Genomic DNA, 13,668 nt, shown 5'->3' with positions numbered 1-13,668 from the left:
TCCCTGTAACGCCGTCTTTATTTTTTAATCAGAAAGTATATTGGGAAAGTTTTACAAAAAATAATCAACAGAAACAAGTTATGAAAATATTTGACCAGCTTCATCTTTGGTTATTTCTTGTTGCGATACTGTAAGGACAGACTTCCTGTGGCTTCATCCATATAGCATGAAGGGAAGAAAATCAGCTCCTCTGTGAACCATTTAACCAACTGGGTGTTTCACATATTAGACAAATACATAAAGCAGACCCTAGGGCCTACAAAACCAGCCCCACTTCCAACCACAAAGTTGAAAGTCTTACAGGGCAGAACAGTAAGACACCTTCATAAATATGAAAATAGATTAATCAACTGGAAAAGATCTTTGTCTAGGTTAGCTAAGAGCCATGACCACCACGAGGCTTGCCCTCTCCTTGCATAGAAATGTAGTGATGTGGTCTGACTGTGCAGTAAGTGCAAACAGCAAGTATTCAAGTGTCTTAGACATAATAACTGGCAAGAAGCACCCCAGTCTTAGGTGTGAGAAATAACCAATCCTTTATGGCCTCCTGGTCAGCTCTAGGTTCCATCTAGTAGCTTATATGGCCCAGGAAAGGGCAAGAGACAGGGTAGAAGAACCTGGGGTACCGGCTGCCTGCCAGCACAAACTAGAACTAGCAGTCTTCTGGTCCTGTCTGGGAAGGTATTGGGGGCTCAGGTGTGAACCAGAGTGCTTTGCTGGATTTCATACGCTTGGTATCAGCTATTGGCCCTAATCAGGAAAGTTTCTCACTGCTCCCTCCTTTACACAGAGTCACTAGAACCCCAAAGTTAAGCCTGGCTTGGTTGCTCTATGGGTTCCAGAGAAAATCAAGCCTGTGCATCCAGGGGCCCCCGTGGCTTCAGTTCACAGGTGATAGAAACAGCCCTCTCATCTATACCACACTTTTACGTATTTAGGCTAATGCCTAAGAGAGAGAGAAGGGGAGCGGAGCCATGCCTCTTGGCTTTTCTTCTACCTCCATCTCTTCAGAGGCACCTTGAAGGCATGGATTTGGCCCCTGAGATCTGGGTCCCAATCCATTTTCTTCCTGAGGACTGGAACAGTCCATGTCCTCATGGGTGGGAGCAGCTGGTTGGGTAGGTGCTCGAAATGGCGGAATCTCTCTTACTCTGTACTTGAGACTACTGAGGAGTGGTGGGGGCCCATCAGATGATTCTTCTTGGCCTACAAATGGACAAGCCTCTTGATGCAAGAACTCTGGTGAGCCAGGCAAAGAACGCCATCGTCGAGCAGATGGAACCAGTGGCTCTTGCCAGTCAGCCAAGGGCATATTTCCAGACCTTGGTGCATTCAGGTCAAATACCAAGGAAATGACAGACTTGCTGGGAAGGTCAAATAATTTGGTCTTGCCACCCTTGAGGTCCTGACGAGCACTGAAAGGATTGACTTTGTGAGTACGTGGAGTACCACCTCGTGGCTGGTAGTAGGGATCTGAGACATTCACTGTATAAGGGGGCTTATGGGAGAAGATGTCTGACTGACTTCGAGACAACCAGATGGTACGTCGTGGGCGTGGGGATTTGGGAGGGATCTTGTCATCCAATGAGCTCAGTCGCTTCATTCCATATCCTTTCTCTTCAAGTCCTAAAGAATAACGAGTCAAGTCAGGGACATTCTCACCAGAAACAGCACAAACATTTTGCACCACAAAATAATTTTTGGCTGGGGCCGGAGAGATAGCATGGAGGTAAGGCGTTTGCCTTTCATGCAGGAGGTCATCGGTTCGAATCCCGGCGCCCCATATGGTCCCCCGTGCCTGCCAGGAGCTATTTCTGAGCAGACAGCCAGGAGTCACCCCTGAGCACTGCCGGGTGTGACCCAAAAAAAAAACCAAAAAAATAAATAAATAAAATTTTTTTGGCTTTAGGGCCAGCCACATCCATTCGTGCTCAAGGCTTACTCCTGGGTGCTCAAGGAACCATAATGAGATGGCAGGAATTGAACCGCAGTCAACCATATGCAAGGCAAGTGGCCTACCCACTGTACTATTTCTTTAGCCACAATACCACAAATTTTTGTCATGCACCACAAAATAAAGGCTGTTGTCTCTATTTTACCAATGGGAAAATAGACTCAAGGAAGCAATTTTTTTTCTTTTAGCATCACATCCAGTTGTGATTAATTGGGGGTGGGGGTGGGGGGCTGATGGTGCTCAGGGTTTGATTCTTGGTTCTGCACTCAGGAATCACTCCTGGCAGGACTTTAGGGATCATACAGGATGCCAGGGATCAAATCCAAGTTGGCTACTTGCAAGGTAAACACCCTGCCTGCTGTACTATCACTCAATCCACTAGGCAGGGGTGTTCAAACTACGGACCTCGGGCCACATATTGTATTTGTTCCCATTTTGTTTCTTCACTTCAAAATAAGATATATGCAGTGTGCATATATGTGCAGAATTTGTTCATAGTTTTTATTTTCACTATAGTCCAGTCCTTCAGTGGTCTGAGGGACAGTGAACTGGCCCCCTGTTTAAAAAGTTTGAGGACCACTGCTAGAATCTGGTTCTTTTCCCAGCATGCCCTGCTCCTTGCCTTTTCTTCAGGACATCTGATTCCACAATCCCAGCCTCCAGGGGAATTTCTTCCCTGAGGCCAAGCTGAATACTCAGTCTAGCTTACCCTTGCCTGTGGGTTGCAGCTTTCTTTCCTCCAGCTCTTCTTCCTTTAGGTGTCTCAAAATTTCCTTCAGAATCTTCTCAATGTCCACAAATGATGGGCGGAGTTTGGGGTCCATCTGTAGGCATCACACCAGCAATTAGTATGGCATCCTATCTTCTACCTCAAGGATGGCCTATCAGTCTATTTCTGGTATGTTTTAAAATTTAGAATGCAGGGGCCGGGGGTGGCGCTAAAGGTAAGGTGCCTGCCTTGCCTGCGCTATCCTTGGACGGACCTCGGTTCGATCCCCGGTGTCCCATATGGTCCCCCAAGCCAGGAGCAACTTCTGAGCGCACAGCCAGGAGTAACCCCTGAGTGTTACCGGGTGTGGCCCAAAAACCAAAAAAAAAAAAAAAAAAAAAAAAAAAATTTAGAATGCTGCTGGGGCCGGCGAGGTGGCGCTAGAGGTAAGGTGTCTGCCTTGCAAGCGCTAGCCAAGGAAGAACTGCGGTTCGATCCCCCGGTGTCCCATATGGTCCCCCAAGCCAGGGGCGATTTCTGAGCTCTTAGCCAGGAGTAACCCCTGAGCATCAAACGGGTGTGGCCCGAAAAACCAAAAAAAAAAAAAAAAATTTAGAATGCTGCTATAGATACTTCCTTAAGTTCCCATGAAGTGATTCTCAAAGCTAAAAGATGTCTCTTTTATTCTAAAGTCCTTCGTGTGTGCCTTTAGTTTTAGGTTTGCTTATGGGGGCGGGGGGAGAAAGCATTATGCTGTGCTCAGAGCTACAACTGGCCATGAGGTGCCAGGATAGACCTCAGGCCTCCAGTTGGCAAAGTATATGCTCAGCTCACTGAGCTTTCTGTCTTGCTGTATCTTATCGCCCTTAATGTCATAAGTTTCATATTGGTTTATTATTTTCTTTTCTTTTCTTTTTTTTTTTTTTTTTTTTTTTTTTTTTGGTTTTTGGGTCACACCCGGCAGCGCTCAGAGGTTACACCTGGCTCTACGTTCAGAAATTGCTCCTGGCAAGCTCAGGGGACCATATGAGATGCCGGGATTCGAACCACGTCTTTCTGCATGCAAGGCAAATGCCTTACCTCCATGCCATCTCTCCAACCCCTTGGTTTATTATTTTCTTTTTGTTTGTTTGTTTTTCTGGGCCACGCCCATTTGATGCTCAGGAGTTACTCCTGGCTAAGCGTTCAGAAATTGCCCCTGGCTTGGGGGGACCATATGGGATGCCGGGGGATCGAACCACGGTCCTTCCTTGGCTAGAGCTTGCAAGGCAAACACCTTACCTCTAGCACCACCTCACCAGCCCCGATTTATTATTTTCTTTTTTTTTGTTTGTTTTTTTTTTGTTTTTGGGCCACACCCAGTGACGTTCAGGGGTTACTCCTGGCTATGCGCTCAGAAGTCGCTCCTGGCTTGGGGGACCATATGGGACGCCAGGGGATCGAACCGCGGTCCATCCAAGGCTAGCGCAGGCAAGGCAGGCACCTTACCTCTAGCGCCACCGCCCGGGCCCCGATTTATTATTTTCACATATTTTGGTAACTACCCAAACCAAGAACCTCCCTCCCCTTGACCAAAAAATGTCCAGACCAGAGCTATAGGAAATTATGATTAGCAATTCATGGGTCTTAGCAATCCCATGGGTCTTGGGGAAAGCTGGATCTATAATCTAGCTAAAACATGGTTTGAGATCCATCAACATCCAAGACCAAAGGTCTACCATTCAAGCACAGAACTAGTTAATACAGTGACAGTTTTCTCTCCATGGATCAGTGCTGTAGAGAGCCTAACAGGCTCATTAGAGAAAAAAGATGCATTGCCACTAGTTGGTGAAAAACCTCATGAAGCTTTTCTGTGATCTCTCTATAGTCCTAACTAGGTGGAAAGGATTCACCCATCCCCTGACCAAAGATACAGATGAAAGAGACACTCACATTACAGCAATTGAAGGTGAGTTGCAGAAAGTCTGAGGGACAGTCTCCCACCATGTGCTGGAAAGCATCATAGTCTAGCCCGAAGTTCTGTGGATAGGAGTGACGGGAGTTATGGGTAAATGAGACATTAATTCCTCCCATCTTGGCCTATTCAGTAGAGAAGACAACTATCCACACAACCCAAGTTCCAGCCACCCTACCCCAAGAACAAAATAGTTCTGAGAACAGAAAGGTAGTACAGAGGATAAGGCACTTGCCTTGCACACAGTCAAACCAAGGCTTGATCCCCGAAATCCCATATGGTCTCCTGAGTCCTACCAGGAGTGATCCCTGAGTGCAGAGCCAGGAGTAATCCAGAGCACTACTAGTTGTAACCCCACTCCCATCCCAACCACCAAAACAAAACAAAACAACCCACATAAAAAAAGAAAAAAAATCCCAGTAGCACTGATCACCATGCTGGTAGCTCACCTCTGTGCGGGGTAGGTAGTCCGGATCAGCTTGGATGCGAGCAATGATCTCACAGAGAATGATACCATAAGAGAATACATCCGCCTGGTGGGTAACGAGAATTCAATCCCCTCAGTGGGATAAAGGGCTGAGTTTCATGTTTATTAACCCAGCCCTAGCCTGTACTGCTCATTTATTCAGCTCATTCGCTGCATAGCTGCTAGGACCCAATCTTCTAGCCAGAAGGCTGATCCTGAACATAAAGCTCATCATGGACACTTTGGGGAAGAGAGGCACAACCAGAAGTGCCTAGGGGTTATTCCTGGCTCTGGAAGGCTTGGAGGACCATATGGGATTCCAGGGGTCGAACCCAGGTCAATCCTGGGTCATCTTTGTGCAAGGCAAATGCCCTATCTCTATATTATCGCTCCAGCCCCATCATCATGGACACTTACTGTTAAATGTGCGTTCTAAGAACCCAAGGTGTTGAAAGCCAGACTCACCTTCTCATTGTAGGGTTCATCTCGGAGAACCTCCGGTGCCATCCAGAAGGGTGAGCCCACAACAGCCAGCTTCTCATTCCTCATGCTGTGGAGTGGATTATACGAAAAATGAGCTGGCCACTAACACTGGTTCTATGAGCTATTTGGTACTGATAATTTCTCTCCCCCACCACCACTGAAACAAGCACAAATTAGGTCTGGTCAAAATTGGGGAGCTGGAGCTGAACTATTACCAGCTCCTGACCACTTGGCAGAAAGCTGATGCTTTCTGTGCCTCAGAGTCTGCTATGACCCGTTAATACCCATAAAGGCTACCCACCTGACATCAGGGATCTTCTCAGCCAGGCCAAAGTCAGCTACCACGGCGGAATAACCATTTTCATCCTTCTTTATCAGGCAGTTCTGGGTTGCCGAAGAAGATAATGTAACTCAGAAAAAGTAGCTATCATCTACCCCTACCACTGTGCCACAGGGAATGTTGTTCTCTGCTCCTTGATGAACCTACTCTTGAGCTGACCCCAGTGTAAGACTTGGACACTGACAGTCATATGGAATGAATTAGGCCTAGTTCTTGGTTGCTATCCTGTAATTTATCTCATGCTTCAAACACAAATATTTACCTTTGCTTTTTATATATTGGACATATTTCTAAGTGCCAGAGATGATCTCAATGAACAGAAACTCTTGTCCTCTTGAAGCTTCTTACGCAGTAGGCTATCTATCTAGTAATGAATAGTCAGCCTACAGATTTCCCTTCTTTCTGTAGCATGCGAAGACCCAAAAATCCAAAAATCAGCTCCTGACCAATGTCAGCATAGGTCAAGTGCCCAGTCCTGCCCATATTAACTTTTACTATTCATAGAATCACAATCAAACTCCTCTTTGGCATTAAGTCTATGAACTATCTAATCAGTTGACACACATCTCTTCTTGAACTCGTGCACATCTTCCAAATTTGTCACAGACAAGTTGTTTCCATTTTGTTTTGGTGCCAGACCTGGAAGGGATCGATCAGGAGCTATTCCTGGCTCCTCTTGGGGCTGTGGGTAAGGATTCTCCCAACAGTGCCAACTATGAAATTCTGAGCCTCTTCTTAAAGACTGTGCCTTTGCAAATACTGTTTGATTTGGATTGTTTTCCTGATTCCTTTTTTTTTTTTTTAAATCTCAGCAAACGTCTTTATGGCAAACTACTGTTCAGCTAACCTCTCTAATTTTTACCTTCATTTCTCATCTCAACTCCTTTAACTCCTCTACTTCATCTTTCTTTTTTTTTGGGGGGGGGCCACACCCGGCGATGCTCAGGGGTTACTCCTGGCTGTCTGCTCAGAAATAGCTCCTGGCAGGCACGGAGTACCATATGGGACACCGGTATTCGAACCAACTCCTTTGGTCCTGGATCGGCTGCTTGCAAGGCAAACGCCGCTGTGCTATCTCTCCGGGCCCTCTACTTCATCTTTCAGTCTAGCAGAGAAGCCAAGAGCTTCTGAGGAGAGGACCAAATTCGAATTTGGGTCATCTTTCCTCAGGGTACTCAATTCATGGCAGATATTCAGGACATGCTTGCTGGACAACTTCTCTGTCCTCAGAGAAAGTAAACTGAAGTGACTCGTAAATAAATACAAAGCAGCAACTTGCTCTCCCCAAGTAATTGCATATTCAAAATAGTCCTTCAGTCTAGGTGGCACTTTACCACCCCTCTTCCCAGGGGAAGCAGACTGTAGGGATCCTTGGCTTACAAGGAAATTTCTGGGGCCAGCAAGGCCCTATCTGACCTAAGCCAGTTCTCCCTCACAGCCTCAGTATCAAGTTGCAAGGGCTTTGCCAAGTCACCTTCTGCTTACGCACCATCATTACAAATCAGTCCCTAACTCTGGATTGGATATGGTTGCCATATTCTCTCTCCCTGAAATCAAGAAGCCTGTAATTTCTTCATATCTACTTTACTGAGATCCCAGCCATTGAGTGACTTCTAAGTAGGACCCGTCCTTGTACTTGTCCTGGTCTTGGCCCACCTACCAAGCAGTGTTGGCTTAGTTCCCCTACACCTCTGGCTGAGAAATTAGATGCTAGGCCAGCTAGCCTGTTAGACGGCCAAGGCCCAGACTAAGAGGGCACTGACTGTGATGCCATGGCAGCAGAGATCTATCACCTATTTTCTCCCCTCTTCCTCTTTCACCAACAATTCAGGCTCCCGTATCCAAAGTTCAGTCTTTTATTTGGGGGGGAAGCAGGGGTCAGACTGAATTTTGGGGCTATGCTGAGAGGTATTCAGGGCTTATGCCTAGCTCAATGGTCAGGGCTCACTCCTGTAGGTGCTCAAGTGAATATATGGGATGGTGGGAATCAACCTGTGTCAGCCAAATGCAGGGCAAGTATTTTACCTGCTGTACAATGTTACCTTCCCCCTCCAAATTTCAGTCTTTTTTGGTTTTGGGCCATACCTGGTAGCACCCAGGGATTACTCCTGGCTCTGCACACAGAAATTATTCCTTGCAAATTTGTGGGGCCACATGGGATGCCAGGAATGAAGCCCTGGTCTGCTGCATGCAAGGCAAATGCCCTACACTCTGTACTATCACTCCGGCCTCAGGTTTTAGTTTTTTTTTTGTTTTTGGGTCACACCCAGAGCACTCAGGGGTTACTCTGGCTCTGTGCTCAGAAATCACCCCTAGCAGGCTCAGCTCAAGGGATGACTATATGGGATGCCAGGATTCGAACTGGGGTTCGTCCTGTGTTGGCAGCATGCAAAGCAAATGCCTTACTACTGTGCTATCACTCCGGCACCAAGTTTTAGTCTTTTAAGTCTATTATTTTCTTTTAGTCCTCAGACACAACCCTGTTAAGTTCACTTGGGAATAGCTGAAAAGGAACAGAACATGGCACAGGGCACTGCTTGTGTCAACGCTATTTGGATTCCATTTCAACTTCGTGGTGAATGATTATTTAATCACTGTAGACTACACACCTAGGAATAAGTGGCTTCATAATAGCTTTTCTAAACAACTGAGAATCAGCTAAGAAAGGGATGATCAGGGCTTAGATCACGTGCAACTTCTGCACTAAATAATCAATCCTGGCAGTGCTGGTGGACCATATGGAATTGTGGGAATCGAAGCCAGGTTGGTTGCATGCAAGGCAAGTGCCCTACCCACTGTACTATCGCTCCAGCTCTGGTGATTTAATTTTCTATCCAGTTGGCTAAGCTAGAAATTGGGATCCATCCCATAGTTCATATTTTGACAGAAGGTTGGTCCTTATTTGTACACAGCCAACCCAAGTTTAATTCCCAGCATCCTTGGAGCATTTCCAGGAGAAATTTCTGAGTGCATAGCCAGGAGTGATCACTGAACATAGCTTGGTGTGGCCTCCCCCCAAAGAAACAAAAACAAAACCAGGATGTTTTTCATATATATCCTTTCCTATTCTCCCCTCCTACTTCTCAGTTCAGATTCTCCTCATTCCTGTCTTGAACAGTGCAATACTCTTCTAAATGGTCTCTGAGTTCTCAGGCTAGATCTCTGTAACGCACCTTCCTCATTCCTGCCAGTACAGTCTTCATAAAATGCAAATCTGTTACTTCTCTATTTAAAAACCAACAATGACATATTGTATGCTTCCATTTATATGGACTGTCCAGAATAAGCAAATCCATAGAAACCAAAAATAGATCAGTGTTTGCCAAGAGCTGAAGGGAGAGGGGAGTCAAGGTTTCTTTTCTGGGATAATGAAAAGTTCTGAAATTCATAATGAGGATTGAATATGCCTTTTAAAAATACACTGTGTACGTGTGTGTGTGTGTGTGTGTAGTGACTAGTACAGCTAGTAGAGAGACTTGCTTTACACATAGTTGATGTGGGTTCAATTTCTGACATCCTATATAGTACTACATGTAACTTCAGGAGTAATTCATGAGTGCAGAGCCTAATAGTAATCTTTGAGCACCACCAGATTGGTCCCCCAAGAGAAAACAAAACCAAAAACAAGCCCACACCACACATAGGAGAAGAGTACAGTGGGTAGGGCACTTGCCCTGCATATAGCCAACTGGGGTTGAATCCCTGGTATCCACTATATTTTGTGTAGCACAACCAGGAGTGATCCTTGTGCACAGAGTATTTCTGGGTGTGATCCAAAAATAAAATAATAAAAATAAAACACTCCTCACAAAACAAAATCCCCAAGGGCTGGAGAGATAGTACAGAAGGTCAAGCATTCGCCTTGCACAGAACCGGGTTCAACCCCCAGCATCCCATATAATCCCCCAAGCCTACCAGGAGTAATAATCTGAGCACAGAGCCAGGAGCGCCACCAAGTGTGGCTCAATAGAACAAAACAAAACAAACAAAAAATAATCTCAACAGTTCTTCAAAACAGTCAGGCAAACAGAGCTAATATTTTTACAGTTTAAAATTATAAAGTGAGACCAACTGTATAACGACAGTGAATATACACTTTTACACATAGAAATGGTGGCAGAAGAGCTAATACAGAATTAAGGTACTTGCCTTGCTTCCTGCTGACCCCTGTTTAATTCCTTGTACTATATATAGTCCCCACACCACTTCCAGGCATCATTCTTGAACACAGAGCCAGGAATAGTCCATGAGTACCATGGTGTGCCCTAATCCTACGCGCGCGCGCGCGCGCGCACACACACACACACACACACACACACACACACGTAAATAGAGACTAGAGATATACAGGGTAAGGCACTTGCCTTGCATGCTACAGACCCTGGTGTGATCCCTGGTACCTCATATGATTCCCAGAACACTGCCATCTTTGATCCATGAGCAAAGCTAGGAGTAGATCCTAAGTACCATCAGGTGTGGCACCCCATCTCTCCCCCCAAAAAACCTTAAAAACAATATAATACAAGTAGAAGTAGTAAAGACACCTCCCCACAATGATTTTTGGCATCACGAGAGAAAAAGTTGACAAAACTTTCTGCTGGAGACAAGTCCCTGTTTTGACAAATATAGTCTAAGGAGAAATAATGGAGCCAGTGTTCTTGCAGAAGGCAGCACCATTCAGGCAATACATGAACCTCTCCTTTGGCACCTCAGTCCCTATCTTTCAATGGTATCTAGAAACTTGTATTTCTCACTATCTTGGAAAAAGCCCCAGTATAGACTGTGTGGCTAAAGAGATCAAAATATGAAGCTCAGACCTCTCTGAATATCTGAAAGCAACAGCTTCAAGTTGTCTGGGATGCAAGATTTCTGATGCATAAAGAAGGAAGATAGCTTTTGAATGAGGTATTCTCTGTGACAAGGCAAGGAAACAGCTCTTAAAAGAGGCCCCATCAGAAGTCCCTGAGGCAAGAAGTAACCTTTTCCTGCAGCTCAAGCATAGCGTTCCCAGACTTCCATTCCATTTTGCCCTTTATGATATAACACACTGCAGCAGAATGACTACATATTAACCTCTTCAAGGGCAATGAATGATTCTATTTGTCATCATATCTTTAACCTAACACAGATGTCAGAAGAGTTTAGCAAAATTTTGTTATGTGGATGTGGTCAGCAACCGAAGCATATTAGCTTCTATCAACAGCATATGTCAAATGCATACACAAATAACACATTCTACTTTCTATTGTGGGGACTGAGTAGAAAAAAGAATCACAGGGGCAGTCATAGCTATATTTCTAGAAGCCAACACATTTTCTTCAGAACTGAGTTAACACCTGGGAGCAGTTCCTCAGCTATCCTAAAACAACTTCACTGTCATTTGGAAAGATGGGACTAACACTCATATAGACTCAAAAGCTCAGCTTTCTAGGAATATTCTGGCCTTTGTGAACAAATACATTATCTATAAAAGAGGAAAAAGGAAGCTGGAGAAAAAGAGATCACATAGAGAAGGCAAGACTCTTGTCATGCAGGCAGCTGATCTAGGTTCTATCCCTAGCACTCCTTATAAACCTGAGTACAGGGGCCGGAGAGATAGCATGGAGGTAAGGCGTTTGCCATTCATGCAGAAGGCCATCAGTTCGAATCCGGCTTCCCATATGGTTCCCGTGCCTGCCAGGAGCAATTTCTGAGCATGGAGCCAGGAGTTTCCCTTTAGCACAGTGGGGTGTGACCCAAAAACCACACACACACACACACACACACACACACACACACAAGCAAATAAACCCGAGTACAACCAACAGTGACCCTAAGCACATTAGTCAGCTTTAAGCACCACTGAGTGTGACTCTTCCCCAAATTAATTATTTTATTTATTTATTTTTGATTTGGGGGCCACACCTAGAAGTGCTCAGGGGTTATTCCTGACTGTGCTCAGAAATTACTCCTGAAAGGCGTAATGCATGGGATGCCAGGTATCAACTCCTGAAAGGCGTAATGCATGGGATGCCAGGTATCAACTCCTGAAAGGCGTAATGCATGGGATGCCAGGTATCAACTCCTGAAAGGCGTAATGCATGGGATGCCAGGTATCAAATCCAGGTCCATCCTGGGTCAGCCACGTGCAAGGCAAACACTCTACCCGCTATGTTATTGCTCTAGTCCCCAGTTAATTAATTTATAAAACAAGGTCAGAAAGTCCCTCCTCCCACTGGCTCTATGCTAGGTTAGGTGCTAAAAAGTAAAGTACACACAAGAAACTTGTATGCCTGTGAAAACGTAAGTACAACAGAACCACCAAATACTATGATTATTACATTGCAGATGATGAGGCAGATAAAGGACACTTTACGGGGCCGGGCAGTGGCGCTAGAGGTAAGGTGCCTGCCTTGCCTGCGCTAGCCTTGGATGGACCACGGTTCGATCCCCCGGTGTCCCATATGGTCCCCCAAGCCAGGAGCGACTTCTGAGAGCATAGCCAGAAGTAACCCCTGAGTGTCACCAGGTGTGGCCCAAAAACCAAAAAAAAGGACACTTCACAACTTGCTACCAAAATATAAGAAAAACATTTTTTGTCTGTTTTTGGACCATATGTGGCACTGCTCAGGGGAGGGACCCTTGATACTAGGGATCAAACTCCAGTATGCAAACTCCAGATCTTTGAGCTATTTCTCTAGTCCAAGAAGCATTTTATTGACCTCAAAGGAATCAAACTCTGGCCCATTGTTGCCAATAAAGAAGTAATTTGAAAACATCAAAGCCCAACTCCATGCCTTTACCCTTCTTATTTCTCCCTCAGGGCTTTTCATTTGGGGATGGGGCCAGGGAGGGAGCACTCCTGGTAGTGCTTTGCCTAATAGTGGGGACACACAAGGCATATGATGCCAGGAATAATACTCAATCCCTAAACCATGACCACTTAAGCCATATCACAGCTTAGTATTAGGTCACTGTCATTACTAGTGCACAAGTGCAGAAAGGTTTGCTTTGGTTGAAGTGGTCTAGTAGATAGGGAAGGGTGCCACATGGTAATGAGTTCTTGGGATGTAATTAAAAGCTCTTGGGACATAGTAAAATCAAGAGATGGAATTTGAAGAAGTTAATTTATCACTAGCACTAAGGCTGTCAGGACCCACCTTATTTTATAGGAACTAAAGCCTGATAAGAGAAGCTCCAGCAGGTACAAAGGCCAGGAAAGGAAGGCCAAAGAGACCATCAACTTCCCTTTCCCTTGGCAACCCTATCAATGGACTCTTACCTAAGTAGAAAGCTATAACCTGACAGTTTGGGAAAAACCCTTTATAAGCAACAGCCAGGAATAAAGAAGATTCAAACATATGTGTTGCTGCCCCATTCACACACGTCATCAGCATCTCCTCTTGCAAAGTGCGCTTTCCTACTTTCATATGGGATGTACTGGGGATCTCCTTCTGCCTTTAGAGAAGCTTGCTCTCTCTCTCTCTCTCTCTCTCTCTCTCTCTCTCTCTCTCTCTCTCTCGCTCTCTCTCTCACTCTCTCGCTCTCGCTCTCGCTCGCTCTCGCTCTCTCTCTCTCTCTCACTCTCACTCTCGCTCTCTCTGTATATGTCTGTTGAGGGTGGGGAAGGAAAATGACAACAGATATATAATTTCTATATATATATCCACTTCACCAGAAGAAACCCTTGGACAGAAGTGAAACGTGTTTATAGTTTGCCTATCAATGATAGCACGGTATTTATATAAACCTTGTCAGAGTAGGCTAGAGCAACAGAGCAGTG

At 45.3% G+C, this 13,668-nt stretch overlaps 1 protein-coding gene and 1 long non-coding RNA gene across 2 annotated transcripts in view; both read right to left on the bottom strand.

Annotated features, from left to right (window-relative positions):
* The window catches only part of TESK2 (testis associated actin remodelling kinase 2), a 138,924-nt gene continuing 125,256 nt past the window's right edge, over positions 1–13,668 (bottom strand). Inside the window, exons 6-11 of the mRNA XM_049774780.1 lie at positions 5,868–5,950; positions 5,549–5,633; positions 5,067–5,150; positions 4,596–4,682; positions 2,664–2,778; positions 1–1,626 (exon numbers count right to left, since the gene is read on the bottom strand). Of these exons, the coding sequence (XP_049630737.1) occupies positions 947–1,626; positions 2,664–2,778; positions 4,596–4,682; positions 5,067–5,150; positions 5,549–5,633; positions 5,868–5,950 (1,134 nt within the window). The 3' untranslated portion in view covers positions 1–946. The remainder of the gene's footprint in view (positions 1,627–2,663; positions 2,779–4,595; positions 4,683–5,066; positions 5,151–5,548; positions 5,634–5,867; positions 5,951–13,668) is intronic.
* Positions 11,438–12,027, bottom strand: LOC126011449 (uncharacterized). Its single transcript, XR_007496761.1, has 3 exons — positions 11,969–12,027; positions 11,697–11,856; positions 11,438–11,480 (listed from the first exon to the last, which is right to left on the bottom strand). It is a non-coding gene; the product is annotated as an uncharacterized LOC126011449 (long non-coding RNA).

The sequence above is a fragment of the Suncus etruscus genome, chromosome 6 (genome assembly GCF_024139225.1).
Source record: "Suncus etruscus isolate mSunEtr1 chromosome 6, mSunEtr1.pri.cur, whole genome shotgun sequence".
Classification (NCBI taxonomy): Eukaryota; Metazoa; Chordata; class Mammalia; order Eulipotyphla; family Soricidae; genus Suncus; species Suncus etruscus.
This window is presented reverse-complemented; position numbering and strand designations above follow the sequence as displayed.